General features: G+C 36.5%; 2 protein-coding genes across 9 annotated transcripts; both read right to left on the bottom strand.

Moving 5' to 3' along the window:
- Positions 1 to 2,393: 2,393 nt before the first annotated feature.
- LOC129370339 (acidic mammalian chitinase-like) lies at positions 2,394 to 7,210 on the bottom strand. The gene is made up of 12 exons (XM_055046270.1): positions 7,178 to 7,210; positions 7,002 to 7,051; positions 6,898 to 6,927; positions 6,600 to 6,804; positions 6,168 to 6,224; positions 5,889 to 6,054; positions 4,932 to 5,056; positions 4,719 to 4,842; positions 4,445 to 4,627; positions 4,212 to 4,328; positions 3,127 to 3,259; positions 2,394 to 3,048 (listed from the first exon to the last, which is right to left on the bottom strand). The coding sequence occupies exons 2-12, from the start codon at positions 7,024 to 7,026 to the stop codon at positions 2,708 to 2,710; spliced, it is 1,506 nt and encodes a 501-aa protein (XP_054902245.1). The 5' UTR covers positions 7,027 to 7,051; positions 7,178 to 7,210; the 3' UTR covers positions 2,394 to 2,707.
- Positions 7,211 to 9,964: 2,754 nt separating this feature from the next.
- Positions 9,965 to 27,146, bottom strand: nfascb (neurofascin homolog (chicken) b). 8 transcript variants are annotated; one of them, XM_055046312.1, is made up of 28 exons: positions 27,126 to 27,146; positions 23,768 to 23,921; positions 22,763 to 22,896; positions 22,177 to 22,282; positions 21,899 to 22,089; positions 21,532 to 21,654; positions 21,136 to 21,354; positions 20,739 to 20,850; positions 20,430 to 20,617; positions 20,223 to 20,354; positions 18,891 to 19,034; positions 17,741 to 17,852; positions 17,488 to 17,651; positions 17,251 to 17,398; positions 17,006 to 17,130; positions 16,790 to 16,891; positions 16,495 to 16,692; positions 15,654 to 15,724; positions 15,319 to 15,541; positions 14,813 to 14,928; positions 14,126 to 14,336; positions 13,893 to 14,015; positions 13,442 to 13,615; positions 13,230 to 13,361; positions 12,943 to 13,012; positions 11,271 to 11,282; positions 11,102 to 11,137; positions 9,965 to 11,010 (listed from the first exon to the last, which is right to left on the bottom strand). In XM_055046312.1, exons 3-28 carry the CDS (start codon positions 22,836 to 22,838, stop codon positions 10,779 to 10,781), a joined length of 3,540 nt encoding a protein of 1,179 aa, XP_054902287.1. In that variant the 5' UTR covers positions 22,839 to 22,896; positions 23,768 to 23,921; positions 27,126 to 27,146; the 3' UTR covers positions 9,965 to 10,778. The 8 variants fall into 8 exon arrangements, 7 of the variants coding, with proteins under 7 accessions (XP_054902287.1, XP_054902285.1, XP_054902288.1 ...); XM_055046310.1 differs by lacking the exon at positions 27,126 to 27,146 and adding an exon at positions 26,379 to 26,638; XM_055046313.1 differs by lacking the exon at positions 27,126 to 27,146 and adding an exon at positions 26,379 to 26,638 and having other exon boundaries at positions 22,763 to 22,874.
- Positions 27,147 to 27,559: the final 413 nt, after the last annotated feature.

The following is a 27,559-nucleotide window of genomic DNA, read 5'->3' as shown; positions in this document are numbered from 1 at the left end:
TGATGGCGATGGTGGGAGTTCGTCCTGGACTCTGTGGGTTGCCAGTTAGATCCCTGCTCCTTCTGGCTCTGTTATTGTGTTCTTGGGTAAGACATGCCACTTGGGTGTTGGTGGTGGTCAGAGGGCCTTGCTCTGTCAGTGTGCCACAGGGCAGCTGTGACTACTATTCGGTAGCTTGCCACCATCGATGTGTGAATGTGTGTGTTCTCCTTGTTAAAGCAAGATTGTTCGAACAAAACAATCTCCTTTTGTTAACTAGTCTTCTGTTTAACAAAAAAGAAGACTATTTCTATTTTAGTTTCATCTCAACCATCTCAGAGATCCGCATCTCAAAGTCTTTTTGAATTTGGATTTACTTTTAAATCCAAATTTAGTTTATTCTTGCATTTTCTTTGTGCATGTTTATCTATTTTTCTCAGATGTTTTTTTTTTTTTTATCTTTCTTGGTTTATTATGTCTTCTTTAGTTTCTCTCCTGTTATTACTCTGCCTGCCGTTTCTTGTGTAGTTCTTTTGAAATGTGTGCAAGTAGAGCACGCTATAATAGGCTGGGACTATAGACGTGCATTATTTTTGCCGCTTGTGCGATAAAGAACTGTAGGGGGAACTTATGGGGAAATGCAAACTGATATAATGCCAGATTGATGATAGCAGCATGGCGATTGCACCATGCATATTTCACTGTTACAGGCCACAGTTTTTTACAAGCAGTTCAATGTTTGTTGTGCATCTTTGGTATAAGCTTGACCTTCAAACAGATGCTCCTTTTGTATATATTGCTGTTAGTTCCAACCTGCCATCCTTTGAATAGAAAAGCAACGGAAACAGTGAAAATTAAACCAGAAACTCTTGTAAGAAGGGAACGGTTAGCCGTTGTAAATGGCTTCAAAGATAACACAACAGGATCTTTCTCGTCTTTCGGGGTGGTAAAATGTAAATTGGAATCTTGTTTTTCTTGACTTTAAAATAACTTTCAGCTTTCAGTATTCAAGAGTTAAAAAGCTCCTGAAGACTTCAGCACTTGGGCAACCATGTCATCAATAAGCCTGTGCTCATACCATATCTTCAGCTTATCAAACTCTGGTTTGTAATGTTTCTCAAAGATGTCCTGGAAAATATATTTGAACCTGCCATCGTAAGCTTTCAGAATGGTGTTCTCTGTGCTCATGTACCAAATAATTATTATATAACCACATAATTATGAAAGCATCTTTCTTTCGTAATTATGAAAGCAAGATGCTTTCATAATTATGAATTATTGGGAATTATATATTCCTAATTATTCATAATTATGAAAACATCTTTCATAATTATGAAAGCATCTTGCTTTCATAATTAGTTAGCTGTGTCTACAATCCAATAGCCTGCCATGAGCAGTGTGTGAATGGGTGAATGAAGGTATAGTGTACAGCAGTTGGGGTCCTCTGAACTTGATAAAGTTAATAATTTTTCTTTCTATTTCAGCCATTTCCCTCCCCGAAATCTTTTGTGTGAAGTTTATTTTCTAAAGGCTTAAAAGTTTTTTTTTTTTGGTCATTTACTTTCTTTGTTGACTTTGTTGAGAACTATGACTCATTTTGTAGTTCTTGTTTTATATATTTTATGAAATATTTTTCTCTTATTTTTCTCAGTCAACTCTTTAATGCATCTTGATCATTAAAGTAGCTGTACCAGCCACTAGCTTCTTTTTTTTATTAAAAATAGTCTTCTGTTTAACAAAAAGGAAAACTATTTCTAATTTAGTTTCATTCTGTCATGTTAGTTTTAGATAAACTAATATTGGGTTGTTCTTAGAGTGTCAATATTTTAAAGCCTGGGAAAAACAATAGGCGTGAGTTAATGTTATTTGTACTAAAACATATTTTTTTTTTACAAGAATACATTTGAAATTAACTACCTGAGACAGCTGCTTCTCTTTGTGCTTCTAGAGCTTTGGGTGTGGAGACGTTTTTGCACGATGTTTACTTATTTACCAGCTTTTCAGAGATTTACCAATTCTGAATCTGATTTTGAGACCATTTTTTGATGGCTGGAATATGTTGCTCAATAAGCCACATCTGAATAAAGACGCACTTCTGATCTGTTATTGCAGTTACTAGTTCACCACCATTGATATTTTAAAAATGTCAGCTTTTACTCCTATTCATTCTGACTGGTATATTTTCCTTTTCAATTTGTTTTCTAATTTCTCATTTGAGATTACTTGGAAAAAAAACAAAAAAACAAGAAACAAGTCTGAACTCCAGGATTCGTCAAAAACTAACTTACAAGTAATTTTTTCTAAATATTTGGCTACCTATTGTGAAATACACAAAATACCTATTATATTTAAAATGAAAGTCAAATAATGATGGCCACACTGGGCAGCAACAAGAAGGAAGATGGCAACGGAAATTGAGGAAGCAAAAAGTAAGAACATTTATTGAAAGATTTTGGTCTTTAACAACAGCAAATCTCCACATTACAAATTACTTTAAGGCACAGTGCACTGAAATAATCTTCTTTTGGTTTTGTAAATAAAGGTGACAAACAGGAACATAGACCCAGAGAGGATATTGCATGCACATTGCCAATTCAGCATTTGTATTCACAAAAGCTTTACTAAATAATTTCATATATATGTTACATTTTATATAAGGGGGCATTTACCATTTTAATTAACAAACCGAGAGTACAATGCAAACCAATTTCATAAATTACATCTTTACTTAGGGCCAGTCGCAACAGTTGCATCTGTCACTGAAAACCAGATTAACAGGACATCTCTGGAGGTAGGTGTTTCCACTGACACACTGATAGAAGGTGGTTCTGTCACTGTCATTTCTGTAGTTTCCATCAGGCTTCCCATTACAGAAATCACTTCCAGAAACAGGAGATTTGGTTGTTTTGGGTGTGGTCGTGCCAGGAGCTGCAGTGGATGTAACAGGGTTGGGCTTGTTTATGGTCACGTTCCCTGTGTTGGGGTGGGCAGTTATGGTTGAATTGTAGCTCGGCTGGTTTGTTGGAAAAACTGGTGCTACTGTCGTTACGGCAGGGTTTGGTTGGGCATCTAGAAACACATAAAGCGTGCGGTTTTTAAAGTAAGCAAGTCAAGGGGGAATTAATGACACTGATTTCTGCTTTTTACCTGAATCCAGAAGAGAACGCAGATATCTAATAAGAGGATAGGTTCCCTGACCACAGAATTGTCCAGCAAAATCATCCAGATCCAGAGACCAGACGAATGCTCCACCGTAGCTGTTCTCTTTCACATACTGTGCCTACAAAATATGAACATTGTGTTTAAAAATGTTAATATTTCTTAATACAATCAAAATTAAATTGACCAGAACAAAAACAGCTTTCAATATTTTAGGTCAGAAGATTTAAGCTTGGTACTGCCTGAACAGAATAGTAGTTTAGAAATGACAACACAAATACATGAGTAATGTTCTCTGCTTGGAAGACTGCGTCTGGTATTTTAGAAATGCTTCTTAAGTTAAGGAAACAAAGTCCAACCAGGAGTCAAATGTAACTGCTAGATTTTCTTATATTGAAATTCTGTTTTCAAAATGAATTTTTAATCAAGGTCTGTCTTTGTGTTTCAAACTAGAAAACTACCGAAGAGCTAGTCACTGCCAGTCAAGGTGGTACAGTTTGATATAGACAGAAATCAACTCATTTTCTTTTATGGGCCACATGAAGACCATTAATGTCCTCAAAAGTGTGCTTGTAGAAGAAAATACTGAAAAAAACCCTAACAAGTTGTTGAAATATTATTAAATAGTTGTCTCTTCTTTCAGCTAACACTTTTTGGGCCAATGTACAATAGTGACAAGATGAGCATAAGCATTAAAAACACTTTTTATTCCTTACATGGAAAACATACCTTCACAACCTGTAACTGGAATTTCTTGTCAAATTTTAGCAAAAAGTGAATTTAGCTTGAAGCAAAAGATGGATGATCATAATGAAGGACCTGTAATGCTGTGTGCCTGTTCCTCCTTTAAAAAAAACTGATGTCACGTCAGAGGTAGGATTTGAAACATTGCAACTGTATCGCCATCTTCTGTCCAGTTTTGGCAACTAAAAGATGTGTGATTGATCTTTGGCTTCATGCACAGAGTTTGTTCTGATTCATAGGGCCATTGCACAAACTGGGACGGACAGGGACATGCAGCATTCTTTCCTTATTTGTATTGTAGCTATTATTGTACTCAATGGATGACATACCTTGATTGCATAGCTCTGCTTGTTGTCATATCCCACCCATTCATCGCCTTTGACTGCATAGGGAACCTTTTGTTCCTCAATCCAGTCAGTGGTGGCTCCAGCAAGAAAAGTGCAAACCTGCAGATACAAGATGATAAACCTAAATATCATCCCCATTTTTATATATTTTTTTGTTTCGCAGTATCTATTTCGTTTATCTAAACATTTTCCTTAATACTATATTGAATCGTTACCTCATAATAAGAGAAAATTCCTGCTTCACGGGTGTAGGACCCAGCAGAGGCTGCTCCGCTGGCCGGTGCGCCAACACCACCAGCTGCTGCTGGTGTGCGAAATGTGCGACCATAGGCGGGAAAACCAACCAGCAGCTTTTCTAGAGGAGCTCCTTGATCTCTCCAGTATTTCATGGCAAAGTCCTGCATCAAAAAAATGGCAAAGTCTAACCAAAGAGGAGATCATATCGCCTCACATGTATCGAGTTTGGGTTTGTTGGATATTTTTACTTATAACATTGAAGTAGACATGTTGACCAGATAGAGCAGAGCTGGTGTATAGAGGGCTGTTGTGGCCAGTGAATGTATCCCAGGCTCCATGGAAGTCATAGGTCATGACATTGACAAAGTCTAAGTATCTGTTAGACATAACATTATCATAAGATAATTTTCACTTCAAATGACCATTTTTAATTAAAATCTGCTGCTTTGCATCACATTGACTCACTTGGATACATCTGCAATCTCATAGCCGCTATCAATAGTCCCCTTTCCAGCTGCCACAGCAGCTGTGAGCAGCAATCTCTGTCTTCTGGTTTCAGCGGATTCCTTCTCAAATGCTGCAAGTAATTCCTAAATGGAAAAGGACATTACCTGTGCTAAGTTTCATCCAAACGTGGAAATGTCACTATGTTGATACAGTATAATGTAAGACAGTTGTGCTTCTGTTTAAAAAAATACACCATTTGGTCAGACTATCAGTCTCATGTTATATTGTCACAGTTTTTAATATGTCAAGAACACTCTTGTAAAAATAACAAGAGGATAACCAGCAGCTCCCTCTTCTGGAGAGTAGCTACACACAATGAAGGTCTAAGGAACGTCATTAGTTTATATATTTGTCAGTTTATTAATTGTTTGCATTCTTACAGAGGGACCAAAATGTCTTTCTGCAAGAGAGCAAAAAAAAAAAAAAAAAAAGGTAGGAGATTTATCTAAAACCATAGAACGATAAAAATAGAATAAACCATGAGGACTTTATGTTCTAAACTCATAACCTAAAGTCATGAGTTTGAGTGTTCAATCTTTGTTTGTCATAAAAAATACTGCAACTTCCATAAAAAGTGTTGGTAATCTATTAGAAATCTTAGACTTGAGATGGATCTACATTATCAACTCTAAGAAATACCAACAGAAATAATTTAGTAAAGCTAATTATTATCAGCAAATTCTGAAAACAGTTAGAAACCTACTCATAATTTTATCCTTGTTCTAAATTAACAGTGAAAACCGTATTTAAAGGATTCTAAATTTCACCGTTTTTCACTATTATTTTATCACAATGAAGTAATGAAGCCTTTGCTCCCGGTCTAGATACATGTAATTATTATTACAAAAACTGGAGAAATTAAATGAGCCACGGAACAGACATGGCGTCGATTTGTGTTGTGTGAAAATGTCTGACCTGGCAGAGCAACGTGAACCTTTTCTTGTCCTCCTCTGGGCTTCCTCTTGATCCCGGGTATTCCCAGTCCAGATCCAGTCCGTCAAAGCCATGTTGTCTCAGAAATCTGATGGAGGACTGGATGAACACCTGACGGTTGGCCGGAGATGAGACCATGAGGCTGAATCTGTTAATATTCACATCAGTTAGTGGTTATTCAATTAAAAGGTTCTGTTAATGATCCATAAAGGAATTCATTCAAACGGTGTGTTTGCAAGCTGTTATGTTTTGCAGACTCACTGTGTTGTTCCAAAGTTCCACCCACCGACAGCCAGCAGAGTTTTCAGCTGAGGGTTTCTGTTGTGAAGATGTAGGAATATTTACATCACTTATACATGTTGAAAGGAAAGCAATCTGACAGTGTTCTGGCAGTTCAAGTTATATGTTCAAATAGAATAATCGTAATATCTTGAAAGAAAAGTACAGTTTAAACCAACTTAAATACTAAAATTAATAAGAGATTTTTTTGTATTCTAAATGTTTTTATTGTGTCGAAGTAAGAATGATATGTTCCACAGAGCATTTCCACTTCCACCAGGCTGTTTGTGCTCATGCAAAGTTCAAAACGATTTTTCTGAACCTCAAAAACTTAATTCTTGTCAGTTTTTCATGGAACGCATTACAGGAATGCATTCAAACAGCTTCGTTTGTCAGTAGTGATACTAAGCTCACCTGTTCTTCAGTGCATTGAAGGATTTATACAGAACTTCATCGTTCCACTCAAACGTAGACAGTTCATTAGAGGAGCTGATGATGGAGAAGGCGTAGATGAGGTGCGTGCAGAGATTTGGATCTATGTTTTCTGGGGTGTATCTGCCAACCCCTGGTCTGTACTGGGACCAGTTGGTAAAGTAGCACACCAGTTTGGTGGAAGAAACTGTCAGAAAAGAAGAAAATTAGTTTTAGTAGGCCCATGTTCAAGCTGTGATTAAAGTGCAAATTCTAGAAGCAAAAAAATTATAATTCATACCAGTCTGAAGACACATCAGAAGTGCCAGTCCTGAAAAACAGTTTAATTAATAGTTTTTCTTAACAACTCTTGACACAAATTAAAATATAAAACAATTAACTTACCAACCAGGATGGCCAGTCGAGCCATGATGAACCCTTTTCTTCAGAGTTTTCTGAAATTATAGCACAGTTTAATGTAACAAACCATAAAAAGATTATATTGGAGGTCTCTAAAGTCAATTTCAAAGAACCACTGCACAAAATACAACTTAGAATACAGATGAAAATATCATTGGTACCTTCTCTGAGGTAGCTTACTCTACGCCTGAGTGCTCCAACCGTTCTTCCTTTTATAGGTAAAATATGTGAGGAACAAAGGCCATACATAAGTGACTCATTCATTATGTCAAGATTAGAATGATTTGGAGTTTTTTTGGCTGGTGATGAGCTCATGATTGTTTGTCATTTCTGTTTTATAAGCTGATAAATGTTGTCAAGTGGAAAGTGTTATGTAACATATCAACTGATGTCGCACAAAGGACTAAATTCATTAGATAGCAGCTGATTGGTTTCCATTACATTTTCATAATACACAACTCGCTCTCGCAGAAGTGATTGTTTAGTTTTGCATGACACAAAGTGTTTGAAAAACATAACATCTCTTTGTTAGAAATTTTCAAAACGAGCAACACATTTTACTGCCAATTAAGTTACACATTGCTTATTTACAGTTGATGTCAGACAGCATGGTGCATGTCATGTAATTCAAAACTATGATATGAAATTTTAAATTCATATCATGCTTGGTCAACTTTTCACTAAGTTGTTTTTGAGCAACTTGGTCAAAAGTTATTTAGTGATACTTGGACATTTCCACGACTCGTCTTTAACAATAAACCAAAGCAAACATCAATAAAATGTGACATGATTCTTTCAAAACGCAAGTAATTATGTGGCTGATACTTTCAATAGTGTCAAATTGTGTTATTGAGTAATAACTGTTTACTAAACTCCTTTGGACATAAAGTTTTGCTGTAAAACAAGTTCAAACAGATGAATTGAAAACACTTTCTAAATTTCATATTTGTGGAACAAATTCTGTAAACACACTTCTCAGTCAAATATTTAACTCTGCATAGCAGTTTATTTTTAATTTTTCTTTGCCTGTGAACAAAGAGAACTTGGAGAAAACCTAATTGGGCTAATCTCTTAATGAGATTGTCAGTCATCTCTGTGATTAGAAGGGCACAAAGATTGAAGATGAATGCAGTTCGCATGGGTAGCAGCACTCCTTATAGATATGCCTATATCTATAGATAAGATGTCCTTGCCTTAATAGCTCTAAGTGCATCGATGTTCTAATTTTCCAGAATTGTCAAGGTTCAGCTTTCATTTTTATTTTATTTTTTGTCAATGAATACATTACAGATTCAGAATTTTATTTTGCTTACTTGCTTACTATTTTTCCAAAGTAGCAAATGAACTTTTATCATCATGATGTTGTGCAACAAAAGGCTTGGTTATAAACAATTTGTAAAATGAAAACGTTGTGCAACAACAATGTGCAGCGGCGTCTGTCTTACATAACTATTTAGGACTGTGATAAATTACTAAGTTAGAGTCTTAGTTAAACTAACACGTTGGGGAACCAACCGTTGATCAGGAATGATTAGCCAAGTGTAATCAGTCTCTGTCAGAATCTGAAAAGATTTCTAATGCAGTGGTATTCTGAGGTCAGCATCACGGTGAATTCAACGCTGCTGGAAAACAGACACTGCAAGCATACACCATAAGATACACAAACAGCTTCTCTGAGAATTCATTTCTGTTTTTTAAAATATATATTTCCTTTTTTTTTAAATGAATCTATGTGCTTTGTCTGTGACTTTGCTGCTCTTTTACTGAAATTTTGTGGCACCATAAAGTATATGTGTATTCTATTCTGTTCTATTCTATTCTGTTTTTTTTTTCTTTTCAATTAACACACACAAGGTAGACATGTCGAGCTGTGTTTCACCTTCTCTCAGGACAGTGGAAGGAAATCCACTTTGACGAGATGATCAGAGACAACATTTTTTTCTTTGGGAAAGTACAATTCTTTTAGATTCTGTGTGCAGGAGTTCAAATGACCCAAGCTCAAGGGTGAGTGTTGGCAGGAATACAGTCAGCAGTTTAGCAAATGGCAGACTGATTGATTTTGGACCCAGGGTTTCTGCAAAGATTCAGTCCTTTTCCCGCTTACTGAACAATGTTACAATCTGTCTTTGTCTGATATTTAAATGTAATTATCTAAATCATTTAAGTGTGGCAAAATAAATAAATAAATAAATAAATAATAATAATAAAACAGAATAAATAAGTTTTTCACAGCACATTAAATGTGAGTAATACTTGATTACACTTAATTATTCTCTACACAAATTTGATGAAAGTTAATATGATTTGTATTTCTTTCTGACAACAATAATTATTGCAAAAGATCAATAGATGACACACCATGAACATTTACTTCAAATGTGAAACATTAACATTCACCAAAAGCGTTGTGTAAAAATGTGTCTACTGTATTTACCTCTGTTTCTTCAGATATTAATTTAAAATAAATATCTAGAATTGTCACATTGTAAATCGACTATACAATATTTAGAAAATCATAAAGAAAATTGTAAATTAAAACTCCTGTAAAATAACTCACCCAGTTGCGTTAGTAGGTTTCTGAGCCAATGAAAAACCTGCCTTACAACATGTAATATACTTCTCTGTTTCTGTGTGTGTTTAATCTGATAAGACACAGGGACCTGTTCTCCACAAAATGATTCCTGCCAGAGCTTTAACTTCAGTAAATAAAGATCTGAGTAAATAAATATGGTTCAAGATCTGCTGATGTCCCCAGGTAACCCAGAATGAATCCCCATCTGTGTTTCTGATCTTATTTATCTGATTTACACGAGTCCATCAGCTACCAAGATCAAGTTCATTCATAGACCTTTTGTTTCCACTAGTTTGACAAAATATTCCTACTACACATAGTCGAGTTTGATTTAGATGATACTTTTCCACAGTGAAAGACAATATTAGCTTCTGACTGTCTGATGAAGCACATTTACTCGTACATCTTTTAATCAACTACAGCCACAAAGAAAGCACAAAATAAATATATGGATTCAGAAATTTAGCATTCAGAGTGAAGTAAGCCCATATATGTATGTATAAACACTTTTTTATTCAGTTTTTGCTTCATACACAGCCGATGTTAGACGTCAAAGAAACACTGTTATGTCTCAGAATGCATTAAATTAGGAGAGCACTTCAGAAGCTATTTTAAATTGTTCTACAGAAATGTTTTTCCTCAGTGAGGAAAGCATAAGGTCAGCTTTTTTGTTTCAGTGTAAAAATCTAAAAAGCTGACCGTTATGAAATTTGAACCAAAGTTGAGAAAAAAAACCTTCAGAATGTGTTTCACTCATAATTAACACAAACCTTACAGTTGGGAGTTAAGAAACAGAAAAAAGATGCAGTTACAGAGGGTAAGTTGGTCCTTGCAAAAGTTTTCACATATAATAAAAAGCTCCTTCTCAGTCTCTCACAATACTTCAGTTTTCGTAAACATATGTTCTATATATATACAACACGAAAGGAAAATCTTCTGTTTTAACCAATAATGTCTAAAAACACACATATGTCAAGAGGATCCAAACCTCTGCATGTTTCCCCCCTGCATATAAATGACATTTGAGGCTTGTAAAATAATAAAGGTTTAATAGCAGCTCTATTTCCAGCTGTTTCCTCGTCAAATGGACTCAAATCCCCACTTCCTCTGCATGCCTCCTAGAAGGTACGAACAGAGTGAAGTCCCAGGGAAAACAGCCGTAGCAAGAATCGGTCCTTGAGGTTTTAGTCTCATGCCAGAGAGTAGATGGTATTCATCGGAGAGTGGAGCTCGAGATTCCCACCAAAGTCCAAATCCCTGACATCTCTCCTTATTCCTGTATACTGGCCGATGAACGATCCGTCCTCATTGAACTGGATTTCTCCTCCTTCTCCATATTCAACCAGGCTGTCATCACTGTCTGATCTCTTCAGTATCGCCTCCACAGATGGCTGAGCTCTCTGGAGCCCTCTTTCCTCCTCTCTGGCAAAAAGAATAAGGGTGTCACCACAAATTGGATCTCAGAAATGTGAACTATTGTGACTGAAATACAGTGAAAGGTAATGTATCATACCGCCGAGGATAGGGCAAAGTTGAGACACGTGCTATCCTAAAATATGAAAACAGTTAATTCAATTGTAAAATTAAAAGATTGAAATTCAGAAAAACAATATTTTTTTGTTCATAAAGTTACTGTAAATAATGTCAATATTGTCAGTGAGTCAACATTAGTCTTTTCATACCTTTCAAGGGACCTTGAGTGGTTGAGTGGAGAAAACAGAAGGTTGAGGTATTGGAAGGGAAAGTTTTAGATAGAGAAAGAAAAGTAAACAAACAAAAAAACTATTTAATCAAAGGGTTACAGAAAAAAGGCTCACATCTGATTTGAACTACATCTGTGCTCAGATGTGCTGAAGCATGATTAACAATCTTCTTGTTCTTAGGAATGGTTCAAGTTGGAGACAGTGTCTGGGCAGAGAACATTCACGATAAAATAATTCAAATATTATTCATTTCATTGTGTATTTCCATGTGTTTTTGCATTGTTGGACGTGAAAGTGTGTCGGGCCTACAACAGGCTGAGGCACATTTTATTGGAGTTAATAAAACTTTGCTCCAGCAAAGTCAGCTTGCATTACTAGTAAAGACCATTTTAAATCCCTTCCTAAAACTTGTTTTTATTTGTTGGCATTTAACAGAGGCCTGATACTGTAACTTTTCTACTTCAATATTATATTTTTATTTTATTCACTTATTATTACCCTTATTTTTTTCTCTCTTTTTCCATCAACTTATTCTATTGTGTTATCATTTTTGTACATCGCTTTGGTTTTAAATCAATTTTTAAAAGTGCTATATAAATAAATTTGACGCTGATATTAACAGTGTCTTTGCTTTTCTTCCCTCCTCACTGAACTGCATCAGACAGGCCCTCATTGTCCTTGAAACATGTTAAATTGTCCCTGTTATCTCTGCTGCACATAGTAAAGCTAAATCAGGTTAATGCTAAAGGTGGCTGCAGTGTTTACACAGCATAGCTTTTCCTTGTGTGACATAATTAGTCACACAAGGACTAATAACAGCACTCATAAAAAAAAGAATAATAATTCATTTTGACTTGGCAGTTTAGTTGGGTTTTACTGGATTAGTTTTTTGATTAAAGTATTTCAAGTGAAAGACATATTTTGTTAATGAATTCTTATATTTTTGGGAGAATTTGGCTGTGTTTTATTCTCTATATGTGTCCATGGTTTCAGAAAATTAGTGCTGAACTTATTTCTTTGTCTACTGTCCAACCACCCCACACCTCATGAGGCTGGTATTCAATAAACAATGACTGAGACTGAAAGGAACTTTAGCTTTTATTTCCTGATTAACGGGGGATGCCTCAACTTTGGAGTTTTAATTTAAATTGCTAACGTTGTTAATAATTGCCTTTAGTTATAAATGACCAAACCAAGCCTGTTGTTTCATAACACTGTAAAAGACTAACTTTACAAATGTCCCTCAAATAGACCTCTGCATTAAATTATATCAAGTTGAAATTCCGGACAAAACAAACCAAATTAACTTTGTATTATGATTTTTCCAAAGAAAATTAATTTTGGAACTGAACAGTAATTGGTTGCAATATCAATCTACAAAAAAGTTAAAAAAAAGAAAAATGTTTTCATTTATATATTTAAAACTCATCCTTTAACATGTCCAGTTAGGATGGACATTATTGGTACAACAATGTCACAGAGCATTTTCAATTTACAAAAAGAAAATACACAGATGCAGAGCAAATCCATGCAAACAATGTTATCAGAAGATAACCTGAAGTGATAGATGTGTGTTATAGTGTGACGCTATCCCTCATTACCAACTAAAAACAAAAATACAGCTGCTTATCTGTTAGTTTTGGATGTTTACCTGTAATCAAATGTTCCCTCCTGATCTTTATCATCCACCAGTTCCAATGAAATGTCTTTTTTGTCGCGCACTAATTCATAGAAAAAGTTGAATTTAAACAGTTTGCTAGGAAAACAAAAGCCAACATCAATTGTTCTGTCAAATATCTACAATAATTTTGCTAATTCATTTAATATACATTTATGTAAATAGTGTCATAAAGCACATTATGCTGGTTTAAAGTATGTTTTTCCAGTGTGCACCTCTGCACCACCGGAATATTTCACAGGACTGTCCCCTCTTTGTACCTGGATATTTTCCTCCTCGGCTCCTCTTGATGAAACACACTATGAGGAGGATGAGCACGATGAGAGCCACAGCGCACATGATGCCAATAAACCATCCCTGAGTGGAAATGTCCACCTGGTCCTGAGCATATACTGGGACAAACAATCACACAAGAAGAAAGTCAGCATCATCCAGGACTCCAAAGCTGAAACCTCGAACAATAGTAAATTACTCTCTGTGGTGTAGTGGGGAGACTCCTCCGTATGCCATTCTCCCAGCCCGATTCGAGTGTGTGCAGCCACAGAGAATCTGTAGCGAGTGTAGCGGTCGTATCGCCGAATGGAGAAGCTTGTCACATTTGGTGGGAACTCCTCCACTTTCAGCTCTTCTCCTCTGCTTGCATTCACTGTGGAGAGGTTGGATACTTTACAAAACTTGGACAACTCTAGATGTTGAGACTGAAACATTAAACTTTAAAATATCTCATTCTCCCGCTGAGCAGTCACAAAAGTTTATTACCCTCTTAACAGACTTCAGTAGTATTTGGATTTCTATGTGCAGCTACAGCAACGGTTATCAGGGGAATTGATCCATAACCAGCTTTTCTGGAATTACTGTGAGTAATTGATTTTTACCCATTTCTGAGTGCGCTTGGCATCTTGTGTTAGAGTCTTTTGGCATACCTGTCTGGTATTTCAGGCTGTAACCAGTGATAACACCATTAGGCTCTTCTGGTAGGTCCCAGTCAACATAAATGCTGTCCAGATGTCGCTGTTGGATCCTGAAGGATCTTGGAGCAGATGGTACTGTAAAAACAAGCCCAGGATTGTAAGCAACAGTTTAATGCAAAGTCTGCAGAAAAATAGCAGCATATTACAAAATTATTATTATTATTAGTAGTAGTAGTATTTTATACCTCCTTCCGGTGTAGAGAAGTGGATGTTATTACTTGGCGGTCCTTCATACCGGCTGTTTGTCACAACTATATACATCTTGTAATTGCTATAAGGAATGAGGTCAGTGACGATGCCTGAGGGTTCTGGATCGCTGTTTGGAAACACTTTCGACCTCATGCCTCTGTTGACCCTGTGCCACCTCAGCTGGCTGCTGTCTCTCCAGTAGTAGACCTTAAAATTCAGAAGAAACACTTTTCAGTCTTTGCCTCTGTGTCTTCCCATATTTGAAACCAAGAGTCAAAATATGAAATGACGATCAACTAAAAAAACGCACATAAAATGAATAACATTATCAAATAGAATTATTAGTACAACAAAAACACGAATGCAGTTTACTTTATTCTGTGTATTCAAACAGCAACAGGACAGAAGAAAGAATAGGAACAAATCACCTGACAGATTATATTTATATATATAGAATCTATATATATATATATATATATATATATATATATATATATATATATATATATATATTTAGTTTCCTAAAATTTCACATATTCCATGTATTTTCATGTTGTGAAGCTTAAATTAATAGTCTGGAAACCTTCTTTATATTAATATCACAATTAGCTATTTCAATGTACAATAAGGGTTCCATAGCTATTATTGTGTTTTATCTTTTATTACAGCCATAATAGACCCACCTTGTATTCTTTGAGCTCTCCCATAATAGATTCACGTGTCACTGGGTCCCAATGTAATGTAACCTGAGTGCTCTCGATGTCAGACACTCTCAAGTTCAGGGGGGCCGCTATCGGACCTGGGAAGAAAATAGAAATGCAATGCCAGCTTATCTTTTCTGTTGATAAGAAGAAGTCTTTCAGAGTAGCGTGTTAGGTGAGAAAAACTAAAATATATGAAATATGAATACAAAAAGAGTTTTTTTTTCTTCAGAGAGAACCTTGATTGCATGTGCTGGACATATATATTCTAAAATAAGCCAAAAGAGAAGTTTTTTTGTTTCTTCTATAATGTCATGTATGTGTTCATAAAGTAGAAGAGAGAGTGGGAATATTTTGGAAATTTACCACAAACTGTTTTGGTGATTTATTAATTATTTATGGAGTACATGTTTTTGAATGTTTCACTGAGATTTAAATACTAAATCAGCAAATAGACAAACTGTGCCATAAGTACAAACTGTACTTACGGTCTTCACCAGAGTAACCAATGACCACGGGCGACTCGGGTCCAAGCCCAAAGTCATTGACTGCCTGGACTTTGAGCTCGTAGGGGGTGAATGTGTCTGCGTCATAAATGTAATACTTCAGCCACTTTGTGGTTGCATTTTTCCACTCCTCTCTGGATTCTCTTCTTCTCCACCAAACCAGATACTTCAAGTGTGGTCCATTCCACTCTCGCCATGTCAGAGGCTGCAAAGAAAAGAAGAGTTAATGATTTATATTGTTTTGTGTTAAGGAAGATTTATGTGGTAAACTCCCATAGGAAAATACAGATTGACGGTTTTATTTCGGTCCTAGTTACCTCCCAGCTGATTTCCATGTTATTTCTCCATGTGCCCACCCCTTTCAGATTTTTCGGAATGACATCAGGAGCTGTACAAGAAAATAAAATTCTTGATTTAAAACCACATGTTCTAAGCTTGGATTTTTCCCAGCTGAAAGAGACAAGCAGACATCATTTCATCAAAAGTCATAAATCTAAGTCTTTTTTTCCTTTTTGATGACAAGGTTGTTCAGAATAGTGACTCTCGGGGAAGTCTACTCATTAGCTGTTAACCTTAAATGAGTCGTAAGACACAGGAGGTCGACTCACAGCTTGAGGCATCCTTCTACATTGCACTCCAGACTGCTTCAATCCTGAGGAGCAGCAACACTGATTTCTCCAATAGGAATATGTTTGCACGGTACATTGATTTCCATAAACTTTCCACAAACAGAAAAAAACTAATGGGTTGTAATTAAAACTAGTTTATTCAGAATACTAATGCCTGCCACTACTTTCTCAATATCAAACCCTTCTAAATAATCACTAAATTTTACACTTGTTTGCATCATCCCCCTTTACTTGCTGAAATTTCCAGTCCTGCTAAGAAAACTCCACATATTACATTTCTTTTTTTTTGTCAAAAATTATTTCTTAATCTGGGATTGTTCCCCATTTAATAAACATAAAAATAAATTTTTCTATTATTTATATGTTAGATTATGCTACTGCATGAAAAAAAAGATCATTATGACTTTTCAAAGGCCAGTGTGAAGTTCTCTCTATGTCCTTAAATTATATTAAAAAATCAATCATGTTTCTCATGTTTATATGCTCATAGTTGCAAATATAACACAGTGTCACTCAGCATGACACCCACGTGCGCCGCTGGTCTGGAAGCGCCTAGATGGCCGACTGGGACGACTCGATCCAATTTCATTGATAGCAATAACCCTGAACTCATAGTAGGTGAAAGGTGACAGATGCAGCATGACAGAGTTGAGAGTTCCTGGGTATGTTGATAGGTTTTTCCACTTTCCTGGTATCCAGTCATCATCATCATACTGCACTAAATACTCTGTCGGAAATCAGAAAATAGTTTTTAGTATTATCATGAAGAATACAGATACTCTAACATTTCAAAAGCAAAACATATCCCTGTGAGTTTATTTTACCAGTAATGGGGCTGTGGTTGCTGTCTCCAGGAACCCAACTGAGTCGCACACTGCGTTCATATGGATCTGACAGTTCCAAGTCAGTCGGAGGATTTGGTCGGTCTACAACAAACAAACAAACAAACAAAAAAACAAACAAACAAAATGTTAAAAACAGTTTTAAGACAAACAGGCATCTCATCTGCTAAAATAGGTTTTTCTTTCTCTGGGTCCTACCCATCACCATTAGGTGTGCTGATGCAGACTTCTGTTCCAGGTCATTTTGGATGACACACGTATAATTCCCCTCATCATCTCTATTTACATTAGTAATGACCAGATTTGATTCATCCATCGATACTCTACCAAAGTAAAAAAAAAAAAAAAAAAAACAACAAAAAAACCCTCAAATGATCACACTGAAATAAAAAGCTTTCATTCTGTTGTGAGACATGAAATGAACTTGAGAAAAAGTCACAGACCTCCAACTGAGAGCAGCTTGCTTTTTGTTTTTCATCCATGTTGTTGTGATTGGTGTAGTGATGTCTGCTTTCACGGCACACTCTAGGCGCACATCACTTCCACGTAGGACTTTCATACTCTGTGGTTTGGTCACAATTATTATGGGCTCTAAGATTTATAACAAAAAATGCTATTGTCAGACTGTTAGAAGAGCTTCCTGGTGACAAATGTTTTCTGTGAGAATCTGTCATCTTTACCTTTGACTTCTACTCGGACTTGAGTCTCATCTCTCCCTGCAATGTTGCTGATCACACACAGATAGGTACCCTGATCTTCTATCTGGATGCGTTTGATCTCCAGAGTCCCATTCCTGTGGATCCTGAAACGATTCCCCTCAAGATTTCCTTGTCCATATCTGGACCTGTGTCAGACAAGCCATAAACCTACAGACACTGAAAGGCTGCTCCCTAAGGTCACCCAAGACTTATGAAACGTACGCTGTGGCCTTACCATCGCAGTTCAGGAACAGGAGAGCCAAAGAAGCGACAGTCTAAAAAGGTATGATGTCCCTCTATCGTCTTTATGAGCTCATTCCTGGGCCCAATAATACGAGGCGTTGCATCTGAGGGATAAAACACACAATCAGCTCGGTAAATTTGGACAATGATACTCACCACCAGAAGGATAAGTCACAAAACATCAGTTGACTGTTCACTGATTCATATTTGGAATTATATTGATGTAAATTTGAGTGGAAGGAAAAAGTGTGACAGAAAAAAGTACAGAAGTAACTCTGATAAAAAACCCATTGAGATGATTGTGGGGAGAGTCAAAAAGCAGATACTGCAGCTGGATGAAGTGCTTTTCGATCCACAACCTACAAACTTGTCGGTAACGACTGTTCTTTCATAATTGTTTTAAGGGAACATTTGATTACAGGTTTTATATCTGCATATATTTGAACATTTTCTTAGCTTAAAAAAGGCAAAGACAACTTTTCACCCTCAAAGCTGTAATAACAATTAATCTTTAACAACTATTCTGGCTGAGAACTTCCAGTCTGAGAACTCCCAGTTGAGTCACAAACCAAACATTTTTAACGTTTTAACGTTGCAGCAAAAGTTCCTCAAATCTAAGATTCTATTTTTACTAAATAAATGAAGATAAAAATACTCAGAATGACATTGACAAGATAGATGTGTCATCTTTTTTAGTAGTATGTAACTACATAAAGATTTTGACTGTATTTATAGGTAAAAAAAAGTTGCTAGAGTTGATCAAATAAAATAACCAACTTTCAGGCTAAATGTTCACAGGACACAAGTGTTTTAAAAAACGTTAAATTTTTAAAGCACACCTTTTGACTCAAAAGTGGAAACAGTTGATAGCCTTTTAAAATGCCTCCAAGAATTTTTCTGCTGTTCTGAACAGTAAACTCTCCTCCAGATACTCTAAGTTTTTAAGTGATATACACAAGATGTTGTAAAGATGTCCAATGTTATCTGAATATCAACATAGAAAAGCGTTAGGAATACATATAATGGATATTTATATTTCAGTGTCTTTTAGATTGTTTGTGTTTGTAAAAAATGACCCATAATTTATGGTTTAGTGCTGACTTTGAAAAATAACTGAACATTGTCTAAGTAGCGAAACTTACGTAGAACATTGACAAATGCATTGGCCAGTAGATACCCATGCTCATTGGAGGCATTGCACTGATAGACAGCAGTGTTTTCTGTGGACACACTGCGAAAGGTTATCGTTTCTCCAGACACCTGCCTGTTAGACTGCGGTGTAGACGCTGAAAGACAAATTACATGTGGATGAAGAAAAGAATGGGCAAGAATTAACATTTAGATAAATTTTTAAAAGATCATTCTACACTTTGACAAACCTAGTAGAGTCATTAAAAGACCTAATTGTATATTTTGCTGCATCAAATAATAATAATAAAATCTACAAAGATCCAAGGTGATCTGTTTAGTTCCTGCCAAAGATGTTTCCTACAAAATGTGATCATGAGAGAAGGTTGATTTGAATCTGGTGACCTACATCATATATTTTAGATGTTCATCCTGCTAAAATAAAAACCATCTGGTATTCCGAAAAAGGCCAACAGTATCACACATGCTTCAGCATAATTGACCTCCTCTGTTCAAAGCAGATGCTGGCTAAAAACCTGGAAACATTTAACAAATTGTTTACTTAAAATTATGATAGTAGAGCAAAAGTCTTCTTCCTTGCAGGCCTCTGCAGCAGGTTTGGATTGAGTAGCTATGTTAATCTGCTGAACTCAAGATGCTGCTCTTTAAAGGTGAACCTTACGTATTTAATTGCCCTCTTATCCTCTTCACAGTGAGTGGTGGCAAGCTAAACCTGAGTTCTATGTTTTTTTATTACTGGTTCAGCCTTTTCAAATTACTTCTCTGGAAAAAAAAGAGACCACTTAAAATGATCAGTTTCTCTGATTTCACTTTTTATAGATACATGTTTGAATAAAATGAACATTGTTCTTTTTATTCTATGAACTTCTGACAACATGTCTTTGAATTTACAAGCACACATTTAGTTTTTATTTTCAGAAAATTAGAAATGGTCAAAATCGCAAAAAAGATACAGCACTTTCAGACCTCATATAATGCAAAGAAAACAATTTCATATTAATTTCGAAACAACACTAATGTTTTAACTCAGGAAGAGTAACAGGTATCGATATTTGGTGGAATAACCAGGAGGTTTTCAATGGGGTTCAGTGCAGTGGGCCTTTGGGACTTTGTGCTACATCATATTAATACTCTAGAGTAACAGTAAGAAATAAATTCCTCATTAAAAGTTCCTGGACAAAGTTGAATTGCTCTAAAGTATATATGGTTTAGTGTACTTATTACTACACTAAATAATGAATGTATCTTAAAATTATTTTACAAAACTCTACCAGGTTAATAGTAGAGTTGGAGGATGCTAAACACATCCTAAAACAAAAACTTACTCTCAATTGGTTCTCCGTTTATGGACCAGCTTATTGTCGGTCGAGGGGCCCCATCAGAGCGGCACACCAGCTGTCCATTTTCCTCAGGAGCCAAGATCAAATTTGTAGGCCTTTCCAACCAGAATGGAGCCGCTGTTCAACACAGAGCACATAAGCTTGTGCAAAAATGTGCTCCAAATAAAAACTGTTTGTTTTTGAAAGTCTCACCTCTGACCCTGACTGTTATTGTGTGCTCAATATACCCGATCTTGTTGGTAGCTGCACACATGTACTCTCCGGCATCTTCAAAAGACGCCTTTGGAATTTGAATCATTTTGTTGAAGTTCTTCACTTTCATACGTGGTGTCACTGGCAGGTCCTCACCGTCCTTAGTCCAGGTGATGCGAGGAGTCGGCCTTAATGATGGATTAAAAAAAATACTATCTTGTAACAGCAAAGAGAAGAAGATATGCATAAAACACTTTCTGTGTCTTTATATTTCTGAAAAAAGGTCTTGGTTTGTGAACTTGCGCTTACATCCCTCCAGCTATGCACTCGAGAAGCAGTTCCTCCCCTTGAAGCACAAGAATGGAGCTGGATGAGCCTTTGGGAGACAGCCAGGTGGGGGCGGCCTCAGCCACTGTTCGAGCTGTCGTGGAAACCATTCAGAAGACATCAGCAGCACACACATGCACACAGTAAAGGTCCAATCTTTTGGACCTTTAGTGTTTCATTAAGCAGCATAAAGCTAACATGACAGATAACTGTAAAAAAGAGCAATGCTTCTGTTTTTAGGATGCAGGCTAACATCCAATTAGACCAACCGATAACATTGTGTGTTATAATGAGCAGAAATTCAAAGGCAAAAGTAACATATGCACACCTGCTTGCAGAGATTCCAATGAGAATTTAAAACGAGTGTTAAGTGACTCACTTGAAAGCACCTTCACAACCACAGGCATCTTTTGCTGAATCATATTCTTATAAGGAAATCGAGCGCTGCAGCAGTAATCAGTGGTGGAGTCATTAACCAGCACGTTAGAGAAATACAAATCTCCATTGACCCCCATGGAAACTCTGCGATCCTGCCGCACAGCCTGCATGGTGGGAAAAGCTGTCTGAACAGGCCAGTTGAAAGGTCTTGCATACGAACCTAAACAAAATTATTAAGAATACATTATTTGAAGTATTGTTCCGAAATAAAATTCTAATCTTATCAGCACTAATGCCCAGAGAACATATGTGAATGTATGCATTTTTAGGCATTTAATAAGTGTGATTAGCACTGTTGTTTCAACCCAAAGCTCACTAGTCTGTGTTGGACACTTACAGCTGGACATCCAGTAGGTTTCAGGTTTAGGGGGCCCTGGTGGAGCGTCGCAGGGCAGGACCAGAGGAAGGCCAGCGCTGATTACAACAGGCTCCAGAATCTCCCGTGGCCACACAGGAGGTCCTGCACATTCACAAAGGAATGCGTATCTCATCTGAGCAGCAAACTCACCAAACCTTTTTGCCTCCATGTAAGCAAATAATTTAAAAGTATATTACATTGTTATACACCACACAGGTGAGAATACAGATTCACAGGTTTGATTCAAAGCCATATGAACACAAACAGCAGCAGAGTTCTCACCGGTCAATGACATTTCCTTTAACTGGACAACACAGTTCTTTTTTAGTTTCGTGTTTTGACTTACTATAGAGCCGTAGTCTTATCTTGTGTGTGTATGCGGACCCATACTGATTGGAGGCAATGCACTGATACTCTGCTTCGTACTGTTCAGGATTGTGTTTGGCATAGATGTCTAGAGTCCCTGAGCGCCTGCGCATTGACACCTGGGAGTCACGGGCCACATTGAAGTACTTCCCGTTACGCCTCCATGAGAAACTTCATATTTAAGGAGAAGACAGGAAAAAAAATGAATGAAGTGACTGCTGATGAGGCTGTTATCTGCTCTTCAGCTGGAAATCTCACATAGGATGAGGGTTGCCTTTGGCTTCACACTCCATGACCATTGTTTCTTTGGGATCCACAATGTGTTCCTGTAACGACTGCTTTAGGATGGTTGGAGGTTGTCTGGCTGAAAGGATGAGAGATAAATCAGGCATTTCTACAAAAATATACAATGCTTAACAAGTATTTACCCTTCGTCTCACTTTTTCACATAAATGTCACAAACGTCAGTGTGTTATATTGGAATGCTATGTGATAAACAAAGAAAGGGAAGTGCATGCATATTGTTCAGGATTGTGAAAGAACAGGTAATTCCCTAATTATTATTATTATTATTATTATGGTATCACTAGCTAAGATCCAGTGCAACTAATTGTCTTCTGAAATTGCCTAATTAGTAGACAGAGTCTCTTAAGTACTGACTTCACAACTGTGCATCTCTTTGCATTGATCTGTCACATAAAATTCCAAAGTAATACATTCAATTTTGTGGCTGTTGTGTGAAAAAGAGTCATGAACACTTGCAAAATGTGCAAACACACTTACAGCCAGCAAACAAGACAAAACAAAAAAAATAATAAACAGACAACTGAGTTTACTGACTCACTTTCAAGAGGCACGTCCAAAGCCCAAACACTCTGCCACAGAAACAGCAGCAGCCCTGGTCCAACCAGTGTCCTCATCCTTACAGTTCATTTAGTCCAGTAAGAGTTTAAGGCCTGCAGTTCAAATGTGCTCAAACTAATTAAAGCAAAACATGCAAATTAATCATTCTGTTGAAAAAGCATCTAACAAAGCTTTTACAGGTGAGTAATCCCCAGGACATCAACAGAAATTGTACAATTATGTATGATATGGCAAAAAGAACAGATTTTTTTTCTTTACAAGGACACTAACTAAGAATATTTCACTTATTTTATAAAGTAGCAACATTGCTACAATCAAAATTATATTTAAACATACCTTTAAATGTGATTTAAAGGTAGTTTTAGTCATGAGAGTTATGAGAGTTTTGCTATTGCTGTTAATTCTGTATCTATAACTGATAATTCAAAGGACAGAAAATAGACATATAAGTATTTAATTATTTTGGATTTCAGTAAATTGCTCCAGTAACAAGTTCAGCTAAGATAAAATTATATACAGATGAAATAAATGAATGTTTAAATGAACAAATAATAAACAATGCAAAAAACTACCTGACAATAAAACAAGCGACAACAGATAATGACAAATGTCAAATTACAAGTGATTGCCAGTTTTCTCTTTAAAGTCAGTGAAGGTCAGTTAGATATTTTCCCACTGAATAGGTTGTTAAAGATGTAAAGTAAAACATAACAAACGTGTCATAATTATTATAAAGGAACCTTATTCAAATATTGTTCTGACTGAACAGAGATGATCATGAATTTAAGTTCCTGGTCTTTACATGACAGATTCAGAGGTGCCTGAAATGCACAAAGCTTGGGAAAAAAAATTGAAAAGAATATCTTCCATGATTAAAGTATTGAAAGGATTTAATTATAAGTCTCTTTAAATGCATTTTTCTATAAATATGTAATGAATCCAACATCGTCTTAGTTTGTCAAGAACAAAAGTTATGCAAACCTACCTTACTCCTGTAAACTTAAATTACTGATCTCTCCTCCCCATCACCATGGCCTTCTCCAGGCATAAATAATTCAATTACTTTTTCCCAGGAAATTATTCTTCTTTTGCACTACAGCAATTAATGCCCCAGTCCTTCAAATATCAGGTCAAGAACCCTGGAACGAGCAGAAACACATCAGTAATTGAGTTTCTGTCCGTCACTGCCACTTACACTCTTCCCACCCATTTCATGAATAATGAATGACTCCATTCAACTCCTACACTTCACCCACTCTACCGTTCAGGTCAAGCTCTCGAAAGTTACTAACATCTTCATTAAATACAGACAGAGTTTTATATAAACTTTCAGCAAATAAATGTGCAAATGCAGCCTAAGAATTTCTACTTTTCTTCAGAGTAGTTACTTTTTCTCAAACAAACAGAACTTTAGACAAAATGAAAGCACAAAGCAACTTCAGCTCGACACTGTTTGCATTCTCGGTGGTTCTGACGACGTCAAAATGTGGGCTAAAGCAATGCGCTGCACATTATGAATGAATTGTTTGTTTCTGTCGCATGAATTTTACATTGCTCAAGCCACATGATGTCCTGAGGGCAGCAACGTTTTTCCAAAGTTATGAAATTTACTTTAGGTTTATATTTGAGTTGTTTGGACTCTATTAAAACCATTGATTTGTCTTAAGAAATAATTTCTAAAAGTAGATATGGAAAATATGGAAGATAAAAAAGGGGGTTGCTAACCTTTGTTTGGTATGTTTTATTTTCTAGAAAGAATGGCAGATTGTCCACAGTATCCTGACCTGTGTGGGGTACCAAAAATGTAAGAGTGGTCAAAAGACCAAGAGTTACTGGGCTGAACAAAAGCAAGGCAGAGAGTTAGAGTATAATCAGAATCAACAATAATTAATAATTACGAGGATAGATATATTTATGTCTCTGCAGTTCTGTGGCCTAGTCTACATAAATATCCAAAACACAACACCAGCTGCCTCACATTGAACAGAAAAGCAGAAAGAGCTGTGATGAGCTGCTTGGCTCTCAGAATGAGCTTTTCTGCCCATACATTGGACTGTGGTAGGCCTGTAAGTGAGCAGCGATCAGTGCCATGCACCAGATTGCACAGTGAAGAGGCACAGGGGCGCGTGGGACCGGCTCAGTGACGACAATAAGGCTCTCTATGCCCGTGGGTCTCCTCTGGCACGAGTGCCCAGGGCTCCTGTGAGAGCAGATGGCATGTGTGAGGGGATGTTAAACCAAAACAGGCTCCCCGTTCAGCCTCAAAGCCGCTATCACTGACACTTTGACGTCACTGCATCAGGACGAGAGCATGAAGATGGAGGAAAAAAACACTGCTGAGCAAGACGCTGCAAAATTACATCATCACTACTGTGCATTAAGGACATGACGGTCTCACAATCAGCAGAGGCAAAACCCTATTCTAAAGCTACTTAAAATATATATATATATTATGTTTGTTGTAATTTGTCTATTAGCAGCTAACATTGGCTGAAGAACTTTTGATGAACTCTTACTTTTTTCATTATGGCTTTTTCGGGCACCTAGTTTATTTAGCGTTTTAATTGGTTTGAGGTAATGGGAAATTGCATCATGTTGATTTTGATTACCCTTTCCCCCCCCCAAATGTCAGTTAGACAAATTGCCTCATATGTTAAATATATGGTGAAAGTTTATGGACTACTTATTATATGCAAGATGCCAAGGTCCTGCAAAAAAAAAAAAAAATCAAAATCATCTCCCTCCCAAGCCTTACATATTGGAACATGATTCAATTATCGTCTGGATCACAACTTTTCATTGCTCCTCTATATTTTGCAACTGTAATACTTTTTTTTTGCTTGCTTCTTGTGTTGTTGTCATTATGTAACACACTTTGAACTTCCTTCTGTGCTGCTCTTATGTCCTAGGAAAGCAAATTTTCTTTCCCCCATGATTGTCAGAAAAATTGTATAATGAAATATATTTTTATTGTGCTTCTTAAAATAACTTTCTTCACTTTTACTTAATATCTTCAGATTATTTGGATGATTAATAGAAATGTAAAACAGAAACACTTAACTAGCCCCCCTGCTGTCGTGAGATACTTCATATCAAAATGATTTAGAACATTGTTTTAAAAAGAGCATAAAGGGAGTAAAAATATACGCCCCTTGTTTTTTTCTAATATAATTAATACACCATTTTATCACATACTGAATACATCATTTAAACCTAGCAAAAACATTAAACTTGAATCGGGTTACATTTATTCAGTTCATTAACACTTCAGTAGTTTTTAAGTACCTTGAAAGTAAAAATATTAAAGAATTTTCCTTTTATGAGTTTTTTTTTTCTAAGATTGCAAAAGCCTTGCTAGCACGTTATTTGTAGTTACAGTGCTGCGTTCACAATCATAAAAAAAATCTGCCGATGTCCAGCCCCATTTCTCAGATCAGAGTGTGACATCATTTTAATGGCTGCTGAGAAGAGGATTTATTGTAGTGTACATCATGGAACTTTGTATGGTTATATGATTCAATACTCTACATCTCGTAGAGAGAAATGCAAATAATTTGCTTAACAAATTGCAGTTAGTCAATATTAGGAGTTCCTACCTTAATTTTTTTGGTCTCTGTTTACGCTTTTTGCCTTGAAGCACAATGTCTACCTCTTCTTATCTTCACACACTGTCATCTTGCAGAATCTCCAAACTGAGTTTCATCTTTTTACTCAATCTTCTCAAAGCAGGTGACAAGCAGAGAGAAAACAGAGGCTACTATAAACTGTTTGGATAGCTGTTACTGGCTCTGGTCACACGCCTGGCAAACATGGCCTGAGAGGCTGTGATAATAAATCCATTGTGAAATCCACACATGAATATTACGTCATCTCCATTGTGTTGGCAACATGGAGCTAAACAGAGCTGCCATGTCATGCACTAGATGGTAATATAAGCTTTTTAAAATTTAGCAGTCCTCCCATCCAGTGTTTATTGGAATCATCTAAAGTTCTCCTTAAAGTTAACCAAATTTGTCTTCCTCTTATGTGTACGTTCTGTGAGTTTGCTGGGCTGTTATGGACCTTGAAGCTTCACCCTGGCTGTCACGAGCACACTCTCCCCCACAAAGCGTTTCTGTCTGAAACAAAGTCAGATTGTTGTGGACAGGGGGAGCACAGCTTCCAGACACATGTGGTTGCATTTAACCCTTCATATTCATTGGTCAGTGAAACCCTTGCAGTTTTGGACACATATAGTATGCAGACGCTAATGAGGAATTGCATGATATCCATTGTTATTCATTATCTAATAAATTATTGAACAAAGTTTATACATAAAATCAACATAAGAAATGAACAAGAACCATATTACGAAGCCGGATATCGGCTGGCCCGGGTCCTGGCCTTCACCTCAGAGTCCCTCCTTGAAGATGGGGAGCCCACAGGCAGGAGTATTCTGGGTACTTTTTTGAGCCGTGTCATCTGGAAAGAGAAGATGGACTGCAGCAGATTGAGGGTCACAGTTTCCACAAGCTGAATGACGATGATTATAAAAAAGACACAGGGGTTTTAAACCAATACTTTTTGTGAAATAAATGAAAATTACTTCTAAATCGATCATTGGTATGAATTTTTCTATGTAAAAAATAAGACAGCTCTAAAATAATTCTGAACATATTACGTAAATGTAGTTCAGATTACATAAAATGAACCGTTAAAAGAAATCCTTTCTGATGAGAGTTGCTTATTTTGTCTTCAGTGATCTTATTGCAATATAAGATGACTGGCAAGCATCTTA

This window comes from Poeciliopsis prolifica, unplaced genomic scaffold (genome assembly GCF_027474105.1).
Source record: "Poeciliopsis prolifica strain line A6 unplaced genomic scaffold, Auburn_PproV2 SCAFFOLD023, whole genome shotgun sequence".
In the NCBI taxonomy this organism is placed as follows: Eukaryota; Metazoa; Chordata; class Actinopteri; order Cyprinodontiformes; family Poeciliidae; genus Poeciliopsis; species Poeciliopsis prolifica.
The sequence above is the reverse complement of the archived record's forward strand: the minus strand, read 5'-3'. Positions and strand labels throughout refer to the sequence as shown.

Coding starts and splice junctions, on each gene's coding strand:
- LOC129370339 (XM_055046270.1), bottom strand. CDS start 7,026: ATGGCTCGACTGGCCATCCTGGTTG. Junction 4,329..4,444: donor GAATTTTCTCTTATTATGAG/GTAACGATTCAA, acceptor TTGTATCTGCAG/GTTTGCACTTTTCTTGCTGG. Junction 3,049..3,126: donor GCGTTCTCTTCTGGATTCAG/GTAAAAAGCAGA, acceptor ATGTGTTTCTAG/ATGCCCAACCAAACCCTGCC.
- nfascb (XM_055046312.1), bottom strand. CDS start 22,838: ATGAGGACACTGGTTGGACCAGGGCTGCTGCTGTTTCTGTGGCAGAGT. Junction 22,090..22,176: donor AAAGGCAACCCTCATCCTAT/GTGAGATTTCCA, acceptor TTAAATATGAAG/TTTCTCATGGAGGCGTAACG. Junction 11,011..11,101: donor ACTTTGCCCTATCCTCGGCG/GTATGATACATT, acceptor TCTTTTTGCCAG/AGAGGAGGAAAGAGGGCTCC.